The sequence below is a fragment of the Ambystoma mexicanum genome, chromosome 4q, assembly GCF_040938575.1.
Source record: "Ambystoma mexicanum isolate Mex_15411 chromosome 4q, UKY_AmexF1_1, whole genome shotgun sequence".
Classification (NCBI taxonomy): domain Eukaryota; kingdom Metazoa; phylum Chordata; class Amphibia; order Caudata; family Ambystomatidae; genus Ambystoma; species Ambystoma mexicanum.
Window position 1 is genome coordinate 655624383 of NC_090928.1, and position 18432 is coordinate 655642814.

Below are 18432 nucleotides of genomic sequence, written 5' to 3' on the forward strand. Positions count from 1 at the left end.
GTTGGGTTTGTTTGTATTGTTGTTTGGTTTGATTAAAATCAATAAAAATCTTTTTTTTTTTTTTAAAAGGTATTCAAAAATTGAGATCCTGTTCCATCCAAATCAGTCTTGGATTTACTCATAGCCCCTAAAGCGACTGTCCCACCCTCTCCAGCCCCTCATCCGACCACTGCTGGGTGCAACTCATCCCCTGCTTCGATAGGTGAAATGGGGGGCCCCAGACTGACGCCATAGGTGAGGGACAGGAAGAAAGATCTATTTGCACCACTGTTCTTCCACAGTTCCCACAGGACGCCCAGTGTGGGGTGTTCTCTCACTTCTCTCAGAACATCCCTAAGGGGGCTCATAAGTAGTCCCCTCATCTTCAACGGGTGCGTTTCAATGTCCTCCAGGTAAGACCAGCAGGTCCTATGGTTCTCTCTAAAGACAACCCCCCCCCCACCCCCCTGATCCCGTGGGAGCATCAGGGTAACCCACTTCACCTGCGTTCTCTTATCCTGACAGATTCATTTAGAAAGTACCCCCTTTAAGTTCCCCAAAGAAAGCTTCTGGAAGTCCCAGCGGGAGGGCGGTAAACAGAGAAGCCTGGGGAGGGCGTTCATTTTCACCGCCACCATCCGCCCATATCACGTTAGGGGTTTTCATCTCTGGAGGTCCTCTTTGATCTTAAGTAATATCGGGTCGAAGTTCACTTTCGCCAGGCCCAAGAGATCTCGTGTCATCACTACCCCTAGGTACTTCATTCAGGCTTGCTTGACCCTCATTCCCGAATATCGGGTACGGCCTGCTGATACAGGGCATCCTGGACCCATGGGCATTATGGTGGATTTGTCTACTTAGATTTTCAGACCCGAGAGGTGCTCATAATTCTGTATTTGTTCCAGGAATTTCAGGAGCGAGGAACTCATCTCAGTGAGGTAAGCCAAGATGTCGTCTGCAAAAAGGGATAACTTGAATTCCACCTCCCCCACCTAATGCCCATGGATCCCCTGGTCGGCTCCGATCGCGATAAGTTCCATTGTGAGGGAGTACAGCAGCGGCAAGAGGGGACAACCCCGTCTCATCCGACGCGCCAAGCAAAATGCCTCGGACATGATATCATTCACCCTCACTCATGCTGTTGGCTGTGTGTACATTGCATCAATCCACTTCATGAAACCCTGCCGAGGCCCATTCTCTTCAGAACCGCCTTCATAAAGGGCTATTCCACCCTGTCAAACGCCTTCTCAGAGTCCACCGAGACAAGGCACGTGTCACTCTCCTGGGTCTGAGCCTGGTGCAGCAGGTTAATTGTTTTCCGGATATTATCGGTGCCTTGTCTACCCTTTATAAAAGCCACTTGATCCCCATGGAACAGGGATGGCATACATTTCTCCAACCTGGCACCAAGGATCCTAGCCAGGATCTTCACATCACTATTTAGTAGAGATATTGGGCGGTATGAGGCACACTTTTCGGGATCACGTCCCACTTTATGAATTGTGACAATTACTGGTTCTAGCATACAGCCCGGCAAGGGGTACCCCTCCATAACTGCGTTAAATATCTGAGTCATATATGGGGCCAAAGAGGATCTGAACTGCTAATAAAACTGTATCCATCACTCCCTGGGGCTGTGTCCACCTTCAGCCCTTTTACAGACCAGACGACCTTGTCCTCTGAGATGGGCTCTCCCAGGCAGCTTGACCCCCCCCCCCCCCGCCCTTACCTCTGGTAGACCCAGGGCGTACATTAACACAGCTATTTTCCCCTCATCACCTTCAAACTCTATAGAGCCCTTCATAGAATTTGGCAAATCCCCTCTCCAAACACTCAGGGTCGTGCACTGCTACCCAATTCTGACCCCTTATAGTCCCGATCAACTTCTTTTTTCTATCCTCCTGCAGTCTCCAAGTGAGTATTTTATCCGCCCTCACCCCATGCTCGTGGTATTTTTGCTTTAGGAACAGTAACTTCTTTCTGTGTCCTGAACTAAGATCGCCATAAACTTCGTCCTATGGCACCTCAGCTATGCCACACTGGACGGTGTAAGAGATGTCCCCCCCATGCCTGCCCGGCTGTAAGTCCTGAATCTTACGCCTCAGCTCCTTCTCCACTTTCTCCCTCTCTTTTTTTTGCAAGCCTATTCTAATAAGCATCCCCCCCCTAATTATCACCTTAAAACCCTCCCAGAGAGTTTGCACCCCACCTTACCTGGGCCTTCAACCCAACATCCACTATTAGATCAATGGGTGAGGAGTAATGAACCGCCAAGAAGAATGTGAATGGTCGATCACCCTCCTACCCCTCTCGCAGTGAGTCAACGAGGCCCAGGTCCCGGTTGATGTTCCCAAACCTCCTGGAGGCGGCCCTACCTATGGTTTCCCCTGAACCCACCCGTAGTCGCTTACGGTCCCTCATTGGATCCAGGACCATATTTAAACCCACCCCCCCACCACCATCTCAAGGCGGCCTTCCATAAATGTTATTAGTTGAGCCTTAACCCTTTCCCAGAAGTCTGCTCAGTGTTGGGGGCATATATCTAGCACAGGGTAATCCTTTCACCTTTCCGGCTTCCCTTAATAAACAGATTCCACCCACCCGGTGTTATGAAAGATTTCATTTGTGTGCAATTTCCCATCCATTTATGGACCCCCACCCACCCAAACTTTGTGCTTTTGTTTTGCTACCTTATCCTGACTTTTACCAGTGGAGCCCAGTCTTCAGCTATACTCCCCTGGGCTTTTGCTCACTTGTTATGGGGAAACGGACACGTCCCTCAGACTGTCAGTACTGGGAAACTATGTTTCCCTTAGTCTTTCACTATGTTGCCATTTCTTGCTAACTTTTCAACAGTGCTCAATGTACCCTTTTTGTTTTATGGCCCTATACACTCTAAGGACTTTTTGGTGATTGTAGAAGTGTACAAATGTACCTGGGACGAACTGGTAGCAGCAATGACTTTTTATAGTGTTTTACTTCTTTTCACTGAATCACATCAGTGTTAGGCAGAATCATCTGCAGTACCCTTAGGGAACACTACAGACAATTAAGACTACAAGTGATAGTACAATTTCACCTTTGGTACAAGCCTGTACTACACAGTAAAGTGGTAGCGATGGCTGAGCAGCCAGACCTATCTCAAGAGCAAATGAGCAGTAGAAGGGATTACATAAAGGACTACAATTACTGTGACTCAAGCAAACACTGACTCAAGGTTTCTAGTTAAATATAAGTACGTTTATTTTTGAACCATCTGTTCACAAAACACTTCACTTCTATTAGTGAACACCACCCTCTAAATATACTACACACAACCAATTACTCTTGTTTAGGTCAATTCAAGGTAAGTACATTAGGATTTGACAGACCAGTGTTTCGAAACAAAGACGTTACCTTGGGTTAATACGCAATCACTTTTTGACAGTAATGACAGTTCGGTCTTACGAAAGAAAAGCGTACCCGCGGGAAGAAATGTAACCGTCGTCAAACACACTTAGAAAATAGAATTAAAACAAGGGAATAGTGGATAAAAATCATAGTCAATACTTTTGTCAAGGCAATAGAATCAGAGGACGTGTTCTAAGAGGCAGATAAAAGTCAATAGGCCTGCGCCAGTGTCAAATGGAGCAAGGGCTCTGTTGTCGAGGATCACACAGTGAGAACAGTTTAAGATTAACGTTGCCAGGAGTACTGGATATTGTCAAAGGGAGGCAAAAGTTATAATAGGGAAGAAAGAAAGGACAAGCCTTCGGCAAGGAAAAGGGTTCACCTCGATTCCTCAAGGTCGGGCGGAGGGAACGACCAAATGGACACAGTACCTTATTCGGATGAAGATAGCTGGTGCTACGGCAGTTGTTCCTGGTAAGTTCCTGCAGACTCACGGTTCCTGAAGCGTCAGTCATGGGGACAAGGAGGACGTCTGGAGTGATCTGCACTACCGAGGGACGAGGCCAGCAGCAGCAGCAACGATGAATAAAAGGTGCGCTCCTTAAAAACAGGAGAGGGCTCTTCTGATGGCTATCCGGACCACTAAAGCTCAGTGCAGTGATTTTGACCCAGAAGAGGATTCTCTGGGTGTAGAAGGTGAGCTGGTTGATCTCACCAAGCTCAAGGGAAGAAGACTCCGGAGTGGATCTTCTCCGTCATTGAAGGGTAGATAGCTCAGGACTGCAGCAGGGCTTCACCGGGATCCAGGACTTGCAGCAGCCGTCTTCTTCCTCACTTCTCTTCGGTTCTTGTAGTTCCAGTGGCGACTGACTTCCAGCCCAAGAGTCCTGCCTTTCATGCCAAAATCCCCCATTCACACAGCCAGGCTGTCAATCACATCGCAGGGTGTTGTCCGGCCCGGACAACCACCTCAGCCAATCGCCAAGTGTGACTTGGGTCTCCAGGGAGACCCTGTGCACGGGGTGACTAAACCCCTCCATCACATTCAGTGCCCCTTGAGGTACAGAAGGACAGGGGAAAAATATTCCCCTCCAGTACTCCATTGTAAGATGGTTGGTACTGGATCTGTATTTAAAAGAACTAGTAAAGCCAATGGTGACTTAACATGTTTCTGGGGGACAGTAGTCATTCCCAGAAATGGAGTTCACAAGGGAAGTCTAAAAGACATCCCTGTGTCACTGCACTAAAGGTGCTGTGTGACACACAAGTAAGAAGAGGATGCCTGGGGAGTTGGTGACACTCCATAGCCCATGAGCACAAAAGGTACAACACACAAAAAATACACTAAGAGTGGGAAAAAGGCTCACACTCTTACCAGGTGGAAAAAATAAACCCCAGAAATCCAGCAAAGCTGCTGAGGGACTAGGTAAGGGAAATTAGCCATAAATGAGAATTCTTACTAGCAATCGGTATTACAGCGTTTGGTTCAAGTCTGTGGCCAGGTCCGAAAATGGCTGAGCCACAAAGTCTTTTGTTCTGTCCCATGGCCATTTTATTCCTTGCCTTCACCCAGGTCAAGTAACCCGGGATTTCCTTATTTGGGTATGCAGTCTCTTGCGAAAACCAATGTCTTTCGCAGGCTTCTGCCAGTCACCTGTGTGTGCCCAGAAAGCAGGTTGGTACTATCTGGTCACAATTCACACTACTGGTGCCAGGATGTCTGGAGTGCCTGAATGACTGACACCACTGTGGACCGTGATTGGTATACAACTGAGATGCGTGCATAAGAGCAGATCTTCAATTGGAAGAGGCTCTGCATCCATTCCAGGTCTATCACCCGAGTTCTCACCGAACTACAGAAGGAGCCAAGTCTCCCGCGCAAAGAAATGGACTTGTGAAACCGCCAAAGACTGTTTGGAAGGTTTTGGCACCCATCACCATCTGCTGTCCCATCGGACCCCTGCTTTCTTTTTCGATCAAGAAGGCCTGCCAAGGCCCTTCACCCCTTTGGAGTAGCAGGAACGACTACTCTCGGCGCCCCCTGCTTGCCCACCGAACGAGCCCCTGCAGAAGTGTTCCTGGGCCATCCACTGAACTGTCCAGCTCTACCCCAGGGTATCTTGCAGAACTGCCGCCGCCTCGAGTGCGAACCCGAGACTTGGGACATCTCTTGCTTGTGGCCCCATGCATTCTCCCGCCAAATTTCACAGACCTAGCTCCTCTGAGTCCGAAATTAGGAGAGCGCGTACGCTGCCCACATCTGTGATTCCTGTGTCACTACCTGTTGGTGACGGTCACTGTAGATCCCTTGCTGTTCTGCTCTTCTGTGCCCTGAAGCCTGCTGCACCAGAATTTTCTTCATACTTCCTTCGGAAGCTGAGAAAAGGCAACTGTCCAATCACAGACAATCGTTCTCCCTGCAGCCGCTGAGAGCCCGGAGCGCCACGGAACGGCAGGACTAGAACCTACTAGCAACCTTGACTAAACAGGCAAATTTTGGCCCGGACTGTGCCGAGGGTCAGTGAGTACTTGCATCACTTACCGGTGGCCCCCTGGCACGACAATCACTTTTACGGATGAGTAACCCTTAAAGGTATTCAATCTTGGCTGAGTGCGCCTGAGCTCCATAGCTATTCTCGCCTTTTGAACACTGATTTGTCTCCAAGTGCAGAGCCTACTTGAATAGTGGGAACCAATTCATCATCTCAAGCCCCTTCCTGACTTGCTACAGCCCTCCCAAGAAGACCCACTTTTTGCTTCACCTCTGCGATCATGACTTTTTAAGCACAACTGCACTGTTGAGCACAAGGCTCCCCTCTTCATAGGGATGAACTTTAAAGTTAGGGAACAACGCCAAAGAATTGCCTAATGCTATTAAGGTGTTAACTCAACCCCTCTCTTTACAGGTTGTGGCTGTGTTTTACCAATGTATTGCATTAGGAAATGTAATGTATATATGTTGTATAGTATAAGGATTTTGTGTGATGACTGTTTTCGCATTCCTAAAGTTACTTGGGTCTTTTGGACCGGCCGACAATAAGTGTATAGATATTTTTCATATACACTTGTCTAAGAGTAATTTGTGGCTTGTTCCTGTGTGTGTTCATTGTGGGCTTCCGCTCACTCTCACCCCTCGTGAGACTTAGTCTTGACCGCCTGCCAAGCTACGTAGATTGATCTGGCTTGCCCAGAAAGTTCCCCTGTTTCACTAAGCCCACCAGGTCAGAGTTTAGAAATCTATCTCAACACCCGGGTCCCTCTGTGTCTCATCCACCACCAGTCCCAGGCGGGTCGACACAACCGCCACCCCGCCTTTTTTCTCCGTATCCGAGGCTGTGCGCAACTCCCCCACCTGTTTCACCCCAAATCTCGGTTCCTTGCCCCTCCGCCAGTGTGGCTCCTGTACCATGAGAATGTCCAGTGCAGCGCCTAAATCCCCCGTAGGGTCATTGATCTCTTGCCAGGTAAGTTTAGCACTCTAACATTGAGGGAACCAATCACCAGTTCATCTTCTACAGACCTGTCTCCCATTCCATTCCTTCTATTTAAGCCATCCCTTAGTCCAAGAAATCACACCACTTTGTGGTAGAACCTGCGCCCCACGATTGGCTGTCTCCAGAACCAGTGAAAAAACTTTGAACAAACTCTGTCTGGGCACACCCCAAACTGCCCAACCCCCCTTCCACCCTCCCACCCGAGCATCCAACCCGGACACCAACACCACTACGAGTCAGGATAGGATCCCAAGAAGCCTCTGAGTCAACAGTACTCTCTCAAAACCACTCCTTGTTACTGAATCCCCTCCACCCCGCCCCCCTCAGGAGTTATGAACACCAACATCGCTCGAGTCAACAGGGCCACATTGAATCAATCTTATTTCTCTCCCTCGGCCCCACCCCATCGCAATCTCCCTCAAAGTCAGCCCACCGTCTGCCCTCGCTTTCATCGACATTTACCAGCCTCGCCCACTTCATATGGCCAAGTCATGGGCCGAGGGGCCCCTCAGTGGTGTATTGAGCTTTTTATTCTTGTGGGCCCTTGCCATCTTGGGTCTATTTCTGGCACTCGCAGGCAGGGCCACTGATCCAGCGGACTCTCCCGAGGCTGATGCTTGGAGCCATGAATACCCCATGAATTAATCCAAAGCCCTGTGTATGTTGTCCTCAATTGCCAGCCGGTAGTCCTGGCCGTTGCATTCTAAGTTCAGTGAGAAGAGAAACCCACAACGGTAACGCTATCCTTTCTCCATCAACCACTTTGTGAATGGGCCGAACATCCTTCTTGCGAGCATGCGAGCCGAGAGGTCTTGGAAGATAAGTCACCTGGGCTTCATCGTAGGTGATTGGGCCCCCCTTCCAGGCTCGCTCCAGAATCTTTGTCCTTTGTTCATAATAGTGAAAGCATGCCATCACCGAGAGCGTGCCTCTTGAGCCACCGCCTGCTCTATGAGCCCTGTCAATGGTAGGATCGTCCATGGCAAAGTCAACAAATAGTGTGCATATCACCTCTGTGATGACCCCCCTGTGATGTCGCCGTCCGTCTCCCCTTCCTGGTCCGGGAAGCCAAAGCAGCACAGGTTGTTGCAGCGTTCCCTATTCTCGACATTGTCCAGTTTGATTGTGGTCTCTGCCTCCCTCCTCTCCGGCTCTGCCAGCCTCACTCCCGTTTGGAGCTCCAAGGTGTCCACTGAGGCCTGGTTGGCTTCCAGCCCTTGAATCTTGTCCTCCATTGAGAGAAGTCTCTGGTCCATTTTATCCAGCCTCTGGTCCAGGGCTGATCCAATGCCCCTAATCTCCTCCATCAGGGCCGATATGTTGGATTTCGTGGATTGGATTGGAACCTCTGTAGTGAGTTTCTCCAACTCATGGGCTGGAAGGGGCTCCGCAGCCTAGGCTCTGTGTGCCGACAATGGCCTCCCTCTAGGTCCGTGATCACAAGCCTTCGGCCTGGGCTCCATTTGCTCTTGGGGGGGGGGGGGGGCCTGGCAGTCTCAGGGTGTCTTCTCTCCCCTCGTGCGTGCCTCCGTCCTCCAAGCTGGGGCCCTCGGCCCCCGAGACTGCCTCCGGGCTCACCTCAGGGGCCCACTTCTCTCCCTGTCCTGGTCTCTCTTCCCCCACAACAGGGCCCTCCAATTTGGGCGGTGTATGTTGCCTCCACCCCCCTGTAGCTGGGCCCTGTCAACTCTGTAGCCGAAACAGCACCTTTCGGGCTAGGGGACAGGCAGGAATGCTCTGGAACCTTCCCCCTCTCCGTCACTGTGGTTTCCCCGGGTGAAGGGGGCGGCTGCACACCCCAGGGGGGCGGTGGCCCCACTCACGCTCCCACCTCCTTGCCTTCTCTCCTTGCTTCCACCACGCTTCCCTGCCAAACCCCCACCTAGCCACCTGTTCGGGAGGAGCACACAATCTGCCTGATGGATTCAACCGGGGGCAAGGGCTTCCCACGCCTTACTCCCCAGGTCAGCTCGCTCCACCGGTCTAAGTGGCCTCTGCACCTGGGGCCACCCTGGTCCCTCCGCCTGGAATGGGCTGTCCTCTGCCTGCTTCCTGTCGCTCCGGGGCTGCAGTGTAGCCGGACCTCTTGGGACCCAGATGACCCATCGCTGTGTAGTGGGGCGCGATTCCTGTTAGTTTCTTGTTTCTTGTCCCCTTTTTATGTTTGGTTCCTTGATTTGTTTATTTATATATTTCTTACTTCTGACAGTGGGTGGGTGAACCCTCCACCGGCCCCAGAGGGCCCTTCTCCACAGATCCTCCCTGGATGGGCAGAGCAGCTCCCCTCCTGGCCCACCGCTGACCAGCTCCGGGGCTCTCACGCTGCAATGCCAGCCTAATCCTCCTCCCCAGGCTCAAGACAAGAGCAGCAACAATGGAGGACTCCTCCACCCCAGTCTCCTCATTGTAGGGATGGCTCAGATTCCAGCTGGTCTGCTCCCGCTGTGGTCCCCGCCTCTGTCTCACTCAGCAGCGAACACACTGCACTGCTGTCTGAGGCTATGGGCCTTGCCTTGGACGCCTTCCCGCAAGGACTGGGCCTTGCGTGCACTTTCTCTTTCGACGCGTGCCGGGGCCACCACCTCTCCCGCCTCTCCATTCGATGCTGCTATCTCCATTGTTCATGGGTGAAATTCCCCCACAGTTGGAACAGGGTTACCCAGGGTTGTTCTCGCGCGGACGCTACCCTCTGCTCAGATTGCAGGGGTGGGGGTAAAGCGGGGGATCAGAACCCCTTTACATCCTGCAGTGACAGAACTCACAGGAGGATCAGATATGCTCCATGCGCCCCCTGGTGGCCTCCCCGTAATTGAGCATTTTAATAAAGAAGGATTAGGCACATCTAGGACACATTTAAACATAATGGATCAAACATAATGGGCATAAAGTTACAGTTTGCACTGCATGTGGAACATTGATGGTCAGTGCACTGTGTGCTCACTCCTCGTTCCCCAATTGTAGCCCCTGCCTACCAAGTGATGCCAGATACCTAAGAGCTTGTTTTAGCTACTGCTCATTGAACCTTAATTTTGTACACTGTACGATCTTCGAAAGTACAGCGTAACGTTCAATCGTGCTACAGCTTTTGGTGGGGGAAGGGCAGAGAAAAATGGACTCCGAGTATGCCCTACATAGCAAGCTCAAGGAGAAACAAGTGCCTCTTTGACGCTGACGGTGAGGGCATGGTGCGTAGCGAGCAGCGAACTGCAATGCCTCTAACAGAAGCACCACTGAATAATAGTAGAGTGACAAGTGGAACATCTGTAGTACTGCTTAGTTCTACAGATAGAGTTGTGTCTGTAACCACACACATGAATCAGCAGAACATGATTTAAACAGGGGTCAGAGTGTGGGTTCGGATTTAATGGTAAAATCAGCTGGTAGTAAGATTACAGCATATTTTGCAAAAAGGACTCCACTGGCAGGTGAGTCGTGGCTTGGGAATGGATAGGGAAATTACAGATGCTGAGCTGTTGGAGAGATATGAGGACTAATCAACAGCATCTGGAACAGTTACCTTTGCTTAACCCAAGGCTGGTAATACAAGCTAGTACAAATCCTAACCCATATAGTCAAATGGCTAAGCTGGTGTGGGATTCTAGAAGATATCCAGGGCCTGATGCTTGTATAGTAATTAACATTTATTGGAACCCCGGAGCAATAAGAGATGGGGAATTTGTAGATTGTGTTACAGATTTGATAGATAAGTGCCAAATATTTGTCGATAGTCCAGTTACTTGTGTGCAGAGATTTAAATATTACATGTTTGGATGAAAGGAGGGAAGTGTTAGTTGATTTAATAACTTGCCCTAATCCTGCGAAAACAGGGGTCTGATGTGGTTTAAAGAGATAGAGCTAAGAGACCTGCACATATTAAATAGACAAGTGCATGGAGCTATCCCATACCGGGCTTCTTGGTCCAGGAAGATCACATGTGGCAATCCTGGACTATATGTTTGCCTCTAGCAAGGCTCTACCTTATATTTGGATGTTCCAGGTTATCCCTTCTATACGCAGCAATAATGATATTTTGAAAATGAATTGGAGTTTAGAGAAAGAGAGAGAGGGGGAGGTATATGACCCAAAGCTGGACCTTTCGCAGGGAGACACCAACGGGCAACCAGGCCTTGTATGGTACTGACTTTTATAGACTGCTATAGAGATTGTTTACAAAATGGAATTGTAAGATACTCAAATGGAGCACTGGACTATGCTCTGATTCTCTATAGTTTTATGGAGATAAAATCAAGAAATGGGAAGCTGTATTATTGGCATAGACATGTATTCAATGCAGAAGTAGACCAGAAAAAAGGTTCCTTAGCGCCGACACTAAACAATTAATGGCCCTACTGAAAGTCGAGATTGCAGGACAACTAAGAAGGAAACAAGAATATAAGAATTGGTTGCACTCTTGTAAAGCTCTCATGATGTAATAAGACGCTAAAAATGTGCTTAGAGCAGTAGGCAAAAAACGTACAGGCGATATTTAGCAATTTATAAATGCAGAGGGCACTCCCAATTGGCCTTGCAAAAAAAAAAAAGAGGCTTGTATGGAGCATTTCGAGAGCATTTTTTGCCTATTCTGGGAATTACGAGAATCGTAGATGTTGAATGAAAGCGAGGATATAATTTCATTGATTAAAAAAATTAGAAGTTGGAGGGCCCCAATGGCCTGACCAATGTGATTTTAAAAGAGCAACCAGAACTATGAGCAGATTTTTTGTGGTTATTAATCGAACAAGTGGAGAAAAGTAGGGAGGTACCCCCTCATGGAAAGAGTATTATAGTACCAATATTCAAAAAGCGCGACAGGGAAGATCCTAAAAACTACCACTGTACCACTCTTTTGGATGCGTCAGGGAAGATATTTGCGTCATTAATCCTAGAGTTTTTGTCAAGATGGATTGAAGAGTCTGATCAGAAGGATATCTTCCAGGCAACATTTACAAAGGGGTTGGGTACTAGTTTGAATGTTTTTATTCTTAATATCTTAAAAAGTTGAATGATTAAGAATCAGACTAAAATGTTTTTAGCATTAATTGATTTTGCCCAGGCTTTAAATAGCGTTGATCAGGCCCTTATGGGCAAAGATGTTGAAATGGGGAAGCCCAGGGGCGCTGTTGCGCACGGAACAGGATGGCCACCTGAGATTGTGCCTCTGCAGCCTGGTTGCTTCAGACAGCACATAAAGTACCCTTTAAGTGGGCAAAACAAGGTGAAGACGGCAAAGACCAACTGGATAGTCATACAACCTCCCAGATGACTTTGGGCTAGATATGACCCACTGCTCCGCTGAGAGCCTACGTTTTGTCTACCGCACACCCGACCGCTGCCTGCCTGTCTACGACGCAGCATCCTACTCGCGGGGGTGCCGGAGCGAGCCAGGGACATTGCAGGTGACTTCGGCGAGGAGCGTGAGGCTCCGTCCGCTCCTACAGCCTTCTCCTGGTGCTTGCGCACCCACTGCCCTGAGGTTCCCGCTGCGTCTGGAGAGGCACAGGTCGCTTGCCTTGGTGCAGGCACCGACACAGTGAGTCACCGTGCATTGTCTGCGCCCTAATCCTTCCCTGCTACTGACACAAAGCTGACCTCTCCCCAGCTCCTAGCCCACGTGTCGCTCCGTGCAGCCCGCTTGCTCCAGCCGTCACTTTCCTCTGGGCTGTGCGCCTGGTGGCCTCTGCCCGCTATCCTTGAGCTGCTCTCTCCAGTGGGCTGGGCCGCTGAAACATATGCTCTGCTTTGCCGGTTACTGTGCCTCCTGCGTGGCTGAAACTGCTGCGTGCCTCAGCAACACTGGCCCCCTGTGTATAGGGCCATACATGACTACCAGCAAGGACAGCAACACTTCAGAATATCCCAACCAACCTTGAGTGGTGGGAATGACCCTGGATACAGCACCCTCCACAACTGCTGCTCTTACCCTAAACCGTCTACTGCTGTGCTGGTTGGCTGCCCACCTACCATCTCATCACTCCGCTTGTCCCAGCACTGCCCACTAGGCTGTGTGCTGGCAGATCCCACCAGCACTCCTTGAACTGCTTGCTCTGTTGGCTGGGCTGCTGAAGTTGACACACTGCCTCATCTACTACTGTGCCACCTGTGCTTCTGGAAACTCCACACGCCATAGCAGAACCAGCCCCCCTGCACTGAGGGCTTTCAAGATCACCAGCTAGGGAAAAGACACTTAAGTATACCCTCACCAAACCCTGATTTCTGGTGAAGGAGTCTGGACGCAGCTCCTTCCACAACTGCTGCACTTCCCAATCTTACACTCACTACTGCTGTGCCGAATTGCCTACTTAACACGTCAGCACAGGGTGAAACCATGACCAAAGGAGGGGGTAAAAAACAAAGCTCCATGAACATGTTCACCAAAACGGCCCTCAGGGAAGCGTGGGGTGTCGACAATCCTGTAGAGGGCCCCACCACGTCCACTACTGGGAAACCCACAGAATTGCAGCGGATGATGGACTACATGCAGGAGGGGTTCACCACCCTCAACATAAAGTCCCGCATGGACAAATCTGATCCCTGGGTAACAGAGGCTGAGACCAGAGGCAGAGGACGAAATCTCAGCGCTCAGGGCTGATGTAACCTCACTAACCAGGCAGGTGCAAGCCGTTAGTAAGAAAAACGATCTGGCGTCTCTGTCGCGGTTCCCAAGGACAGAATCGAGGGCCCCATGGAAGACATTGTAGAAAACAAACACTCTCCTTTCCCTACTTGATGGTCCCAAGCTGTCCCCCCAGTTCGCTATAGAGTGTTCTCATCATTCACTGATCACAAAGCCTAAACCAGGAGCCCGCCCTCGCCCAATCATTGCCCAGGTTCCAACAGAATTCATCTATACCCTGATTTTCTCGATCACTTTGCAGCAGGAGCAGAGGTCCTTTCTGGCAGTGAAAAAGAGGCTCAGCGACCTTGGGGTTAACTATGCTATGCTGCTTCCGGCCAAGCTTAAAGTTGAACACTCTGGGAAATCCATTGAATCGACATATGGAGAGACTGCTTGTAATATCTCAGCTATATGAAAAGAACCACTTAGTGAGGTTTGGTGTATTATAAGATATAACCACAGTAAATTAGTCCAAGCCAATTACGACAAATAAATTGACCTTTACATTCAGCAATCTATAGCGCATGTAGTATGTAAACATCTACAAGGAAGTGGACTAATAATTGTGGAGCAAGAAATGTCAGTTAATAACCGGTGTGTACGAGTACCCAAGGGAATAACGTGGTGAAGCTATACAAAGAAATCGAGAAAAAGGGCAAGCCTATTTTAATTGAGATGGAATAAATGAATATTTTTCTCACCTTTACTGCGGCACGACACATATCTGCAACCATTTTTCCAGAAACTCTTGTTTCAAATATGTTGGAAATAGCAAAGTTAAACACTTTCTCCAAGGCAACCTGCAATTGCAATGATCACAAACATTTTAGAAGTCATGCTTCAACCCAATAATTGATTAACCCATTTTAGGATAAAATATTCACGTATATTTAACTTGAAGAACAACATTATATAATATAAACAAATAAAATTCACTGACTTTTGAACACATTTCTGACTAAAGTTTTACTCCAATTGAAAGGACTGTGTACAAGCAGGCAGCATTACAAATGTTCCTTCACTTTGGTGCATATAGTCGTACAGGAAATGCATCACATGTTGGTTTCAGGTTCTTTAACTCATGTAGTTAACTTTGAGTTACAACCGTACGCACATGTTATTGAGTTGTAGTCCGGCACTACAGCAATGGTTATATGACATTTTACATAGGAAAAAGCAAATCTTTTTTTCTCTGTAATATATATTGTTGATTTCTGAAGCCATCTGTTAAAACTAGAAGGATTATAAAATAACTATCAATATATGTGTATAAGATTGGCAACTGGGCCATGATAAATTTGTGTCGGCAACCAGCTGCTCTCCATGTCTCTTGTCCCATAAGCGTCCTATAAGCATTACTGATCTCTTCCTCCCCTTTGAGAACCTATTTTTAAGGGGACAGATCTGTTGATATTCTGTCACAAATTGAAATAATGGTCAATATTTAGAAATGGTGGGGTCTCTTGATGTTATAGCCAGATTAATGATAATGATTATAATTTCAGTCATGTTGAAATTCTATTGAAATGTATTAAGAATCCATTTAAATAGTACTATAAATGAGACCAATGTCTGCTATGTTAAGATTACCTTTTCTGTCTATGGTTGAACAGAGTTGGAAAAACATGTCTGAAAGTGAGTACTTTCAAATGTACATTTGTTCCCATTTTGTAAGTCAGCCTAAAAAAAGTCCTGGTGTCTATTTCATCGTGATTAAAAACAATGCCGACTTGCGTTTATTAGCTAATCAAGGAAATGTGTCTCGGGAGGATAGCTCAGAGGCAAAGCGCTCGCCTTGGCAGCAAGACGATGCGGGGCAACACAGGTTCGATCCTCGGGTCTGCACTTAGAAACATCTGGGTATTAAGCTGGTTATAAATAACTAATTATTATCAGATTAATTTATTATTATTTGTATTAATTATTTTCATAATAATAGATCTGCATACATTGTGCGGACGAAAACCATCGAGTGGGGTGGGTTGTATTACAAACTTTTTTTTTTTAATGTTTATTATTTTATAAACAATCAACATATAAACACAACCCAACAGTGTATGTCGTAAATATCAAGCATTTGTTACAATTTCTCAAATTACCACTGCTTCCCCTCACCCTCCCTCAAACTTGAGCTTACTCTCCCACTTCTACTATGGTGTCTTCTAGAGGTTCACTCTCCTCTGTGTCTTGGGTAGAATCTTGTTCATTTGGCCAATCCTGGGTAGAACCATGCAGTGATGCTATTAAGTGTCTCCAAGCCACCAGCGTTTCCGTTTCCTCCGCCCCCCAATTGGTCGCCTCATACCATACCGCCGTTTCTGCATCTGCCCATTTCAGGAGGTCCCGCCACCACACCTCTATTCTGGGTCTTTGGCTCGCCTTCCAACCCATGGCAGTTCTGCGCTTCGCCTGTATGTAGGCCAGGTCCTTGAGTTTTCTTACATGCCTCAGGTTGCGAGGTCTCGTGAAGCCTCCCACCATACAAGCCCACACCGATTCCACATCTAGCTGGATTCCTTTCTCGGCTTATCTTTGGGTGATTTCGCTCCAGAATTTCCAGATCTCCAGGCATGCCCACAACATATGCATCATCCCAGCATCCCCCTCTCTGCATTTAGGGCAGGCTTGTATTCCTGCGTTTTTTAATCTGGCAATCCTCTGGGGGATCATATATGCCCTGTGGGTTACATATAGTTGGATCGGCTGCAACCGCGCGTTCCTGGACACCTTTTTGAGGTATCTTTGGGCCCTCTCCCACAGCCAGTCATGCATGGGTGCCCCTACTTTCTCCTCCCAATCCAGCCTCAGTTGCGTTACCTCCTTTCCCACCTTGGACATCAAGAGTTCATAGATTTGGGGGACCTCAGGGCCACCCTCCGAGATATCATACATTGTTTCAACAGTTTCATCTGGCAGGTCTTCCAGCACCATATCAGGCCATGATTTTCTCACCTGTCGGACCACCCTGGTGTAGGTAATGTATTGCCCGCGGTGTAGTCCGGTTCCAGCTATCAGCTCATCAAATTTTATAACCCTCCCCTCCTGCCATAGGTCTCCTACTGTAGCGATGCTCACCGGTTCCCAGTGCTTGTGAATCGTCTTTCGCAGTTGTTCATCTACTCCCATTAGCGCCACAAGCGGCACCTGCAGGGAACACGAAGTCAAGTTCTCTATGGCCCGGCAGGCCTTAAGCCATACCCTCCATCCCAGTTCCAACAACCTCAATCACCCGCTCAGTACTATTTTGGGCACCCATATAATTTCTTTCAGGAAATACAGAGCACATTCAGACCGAAAGCAATTTGGACTCAGCTGTGGGGTCTTCCATCAGCCATTTAGCCGCATACTGTAATTGGTTAGCCTAGCCAGATGGTAGATCTCAAAGTTGGGCAGTTTGATACCCCCTCTGTCGTACGTGTTCTGCAATTTCCATAAGGCTACCCTGTTTCTGGTGTTATGCCAGACGAAACCTCTGCATAAGCTCTGTAGTTTACCAAAGAATCGCTTGGGTATCATATAGTGGATATTAACAAAGAAGTGTAATAGCCTGGGCAATACTACCATTTTCAAGAGCGCAACCCTCCCTGCCATGGCCAGGGGGAGCTTCGCCCAGAATCTCATGCTCTTATCCAAGTTCGCCACTGCCCTCTCCATGTTGTGTATGTGTTCATCTTTCACCTTGTGATATATATCAATAACCAGGTATCTAAAGGTACTGGTTTCCCAAGGTATCTGCATTACTGGTAGGTCCTCGCGCACAGTCCCTTTGTATCTGCCAAGGGGGGGGGGGGGGGGGGGGGAGACAGGCTGGATTTCATGGGATTGACTGCAATTCCTGAGAGCAACGCAAATCGCTCCATTACTTCGAGGATATAATGTAGGTTTTCCTCTGGATACCTCAGGTATAACAGAATATCGTCAGAATACAGCGATATGAGATGTGGTCCCCCTTGGTGTGGATACCCACGGTTTCGTATTGTTGTCTCAGGTATATCGCTAGGGGTTCCAACCCAAAGATGTATAGCATCGGGGACCAGGGGCAGCCCTGTCTGGTGCCCCTGCTCAGCGGCCATCTGTTAGAAATAATCACCCCCGTCTTGACTCTGACTGGTGGGGAGCTATACAACAATTTTGTCCATCGTAAGTACCCAGGCCCTATTCCGTATTTCTTTCAGCAGCCAAGAACAGAGTCAAAGGCCATCACTGCGTCTAGCGAGGCTATAGCCGCTTCTTGCGTATCACTTTATGCTTGTTCTATCACATGGTGAAGCCTTCTTAAGTTGTCAGATATGCTCCTATGAGGCACGTATCTGGTTTGATCTGGGTGGATGAGCTTGCCAAGGACTTGTCTCAATCTGGATGCCAGTACAGCCGTAAGGATGTTACTATCCTGATTTAGCATGGAGAGCAGTCTGTATGACCCACAATCCGTGCTTGGTTGATTGGGCTTGAGGAGTGGGATAATGACAGCCTCTCTGAGGGATTCCGGTAACCTCCCAGCTTCCAACGCCTTGTTCAGCATATGTAGCATTGGGGGAAGTACTATACATTCTATAAAATTCGCTAGGCAGTCCGTCGGTCTCCAGGGCCTTGCTAGTAGGTAGTTGCTTAACTACCGCTTCCAGCTCCTCTAACATAATCAGGGCATGTAAATTCTCCATTTCTTCTGCACTCAGCTTTAGTAGGCCTATATCCTCCAATATTTCGTAATCTCGGTTCCTTCCCCCGTTTCTACGTCTTGATACAGTTGTTGGTAATATTTAAGGAACCAGTCATTCACTCCCTCTTGGGTGTCTAACATTTGACCATTCTCCCCTTCTATTACTCTGATAACTGATCTGGGCGTTTCCTTTTTGTACAGCCATGCCAGCAGCCTCCCTGCCTTATCTCCACCCGCGTGTTGTCTTTCAGTATATTTCTTATAGTTTAGGTTACATAGTCTCTCCCAGTGTC

General features: G+C 48.4%; 1 protein-coding gene across 3 annotated transcripts in view; it reads right to left on the reverse strand.

Moving 5' to 3' along the window:
- The window catches only part of PSME4 (proteasome activator subunit 4), a 3386216-nt gene that overhangs the window by 2234069 nt on the left and 1133715 nt on the right, over positions 1 to 18432 (reverse strand). For all 3 annotated transcript variants that reach the window (XM_069608231.1, XM_069608232.1, XM_069608230.1), the window contains one exon: positions 14181 to 14279. In XM_069608231.1, the coding sequence (XP_069464332.1) occupies positions 14181 to 14279 (99 nt within the window). The remainder of the gene's footprint in view (positions 1 to 14180; positions 14280 to 18432) is intronic.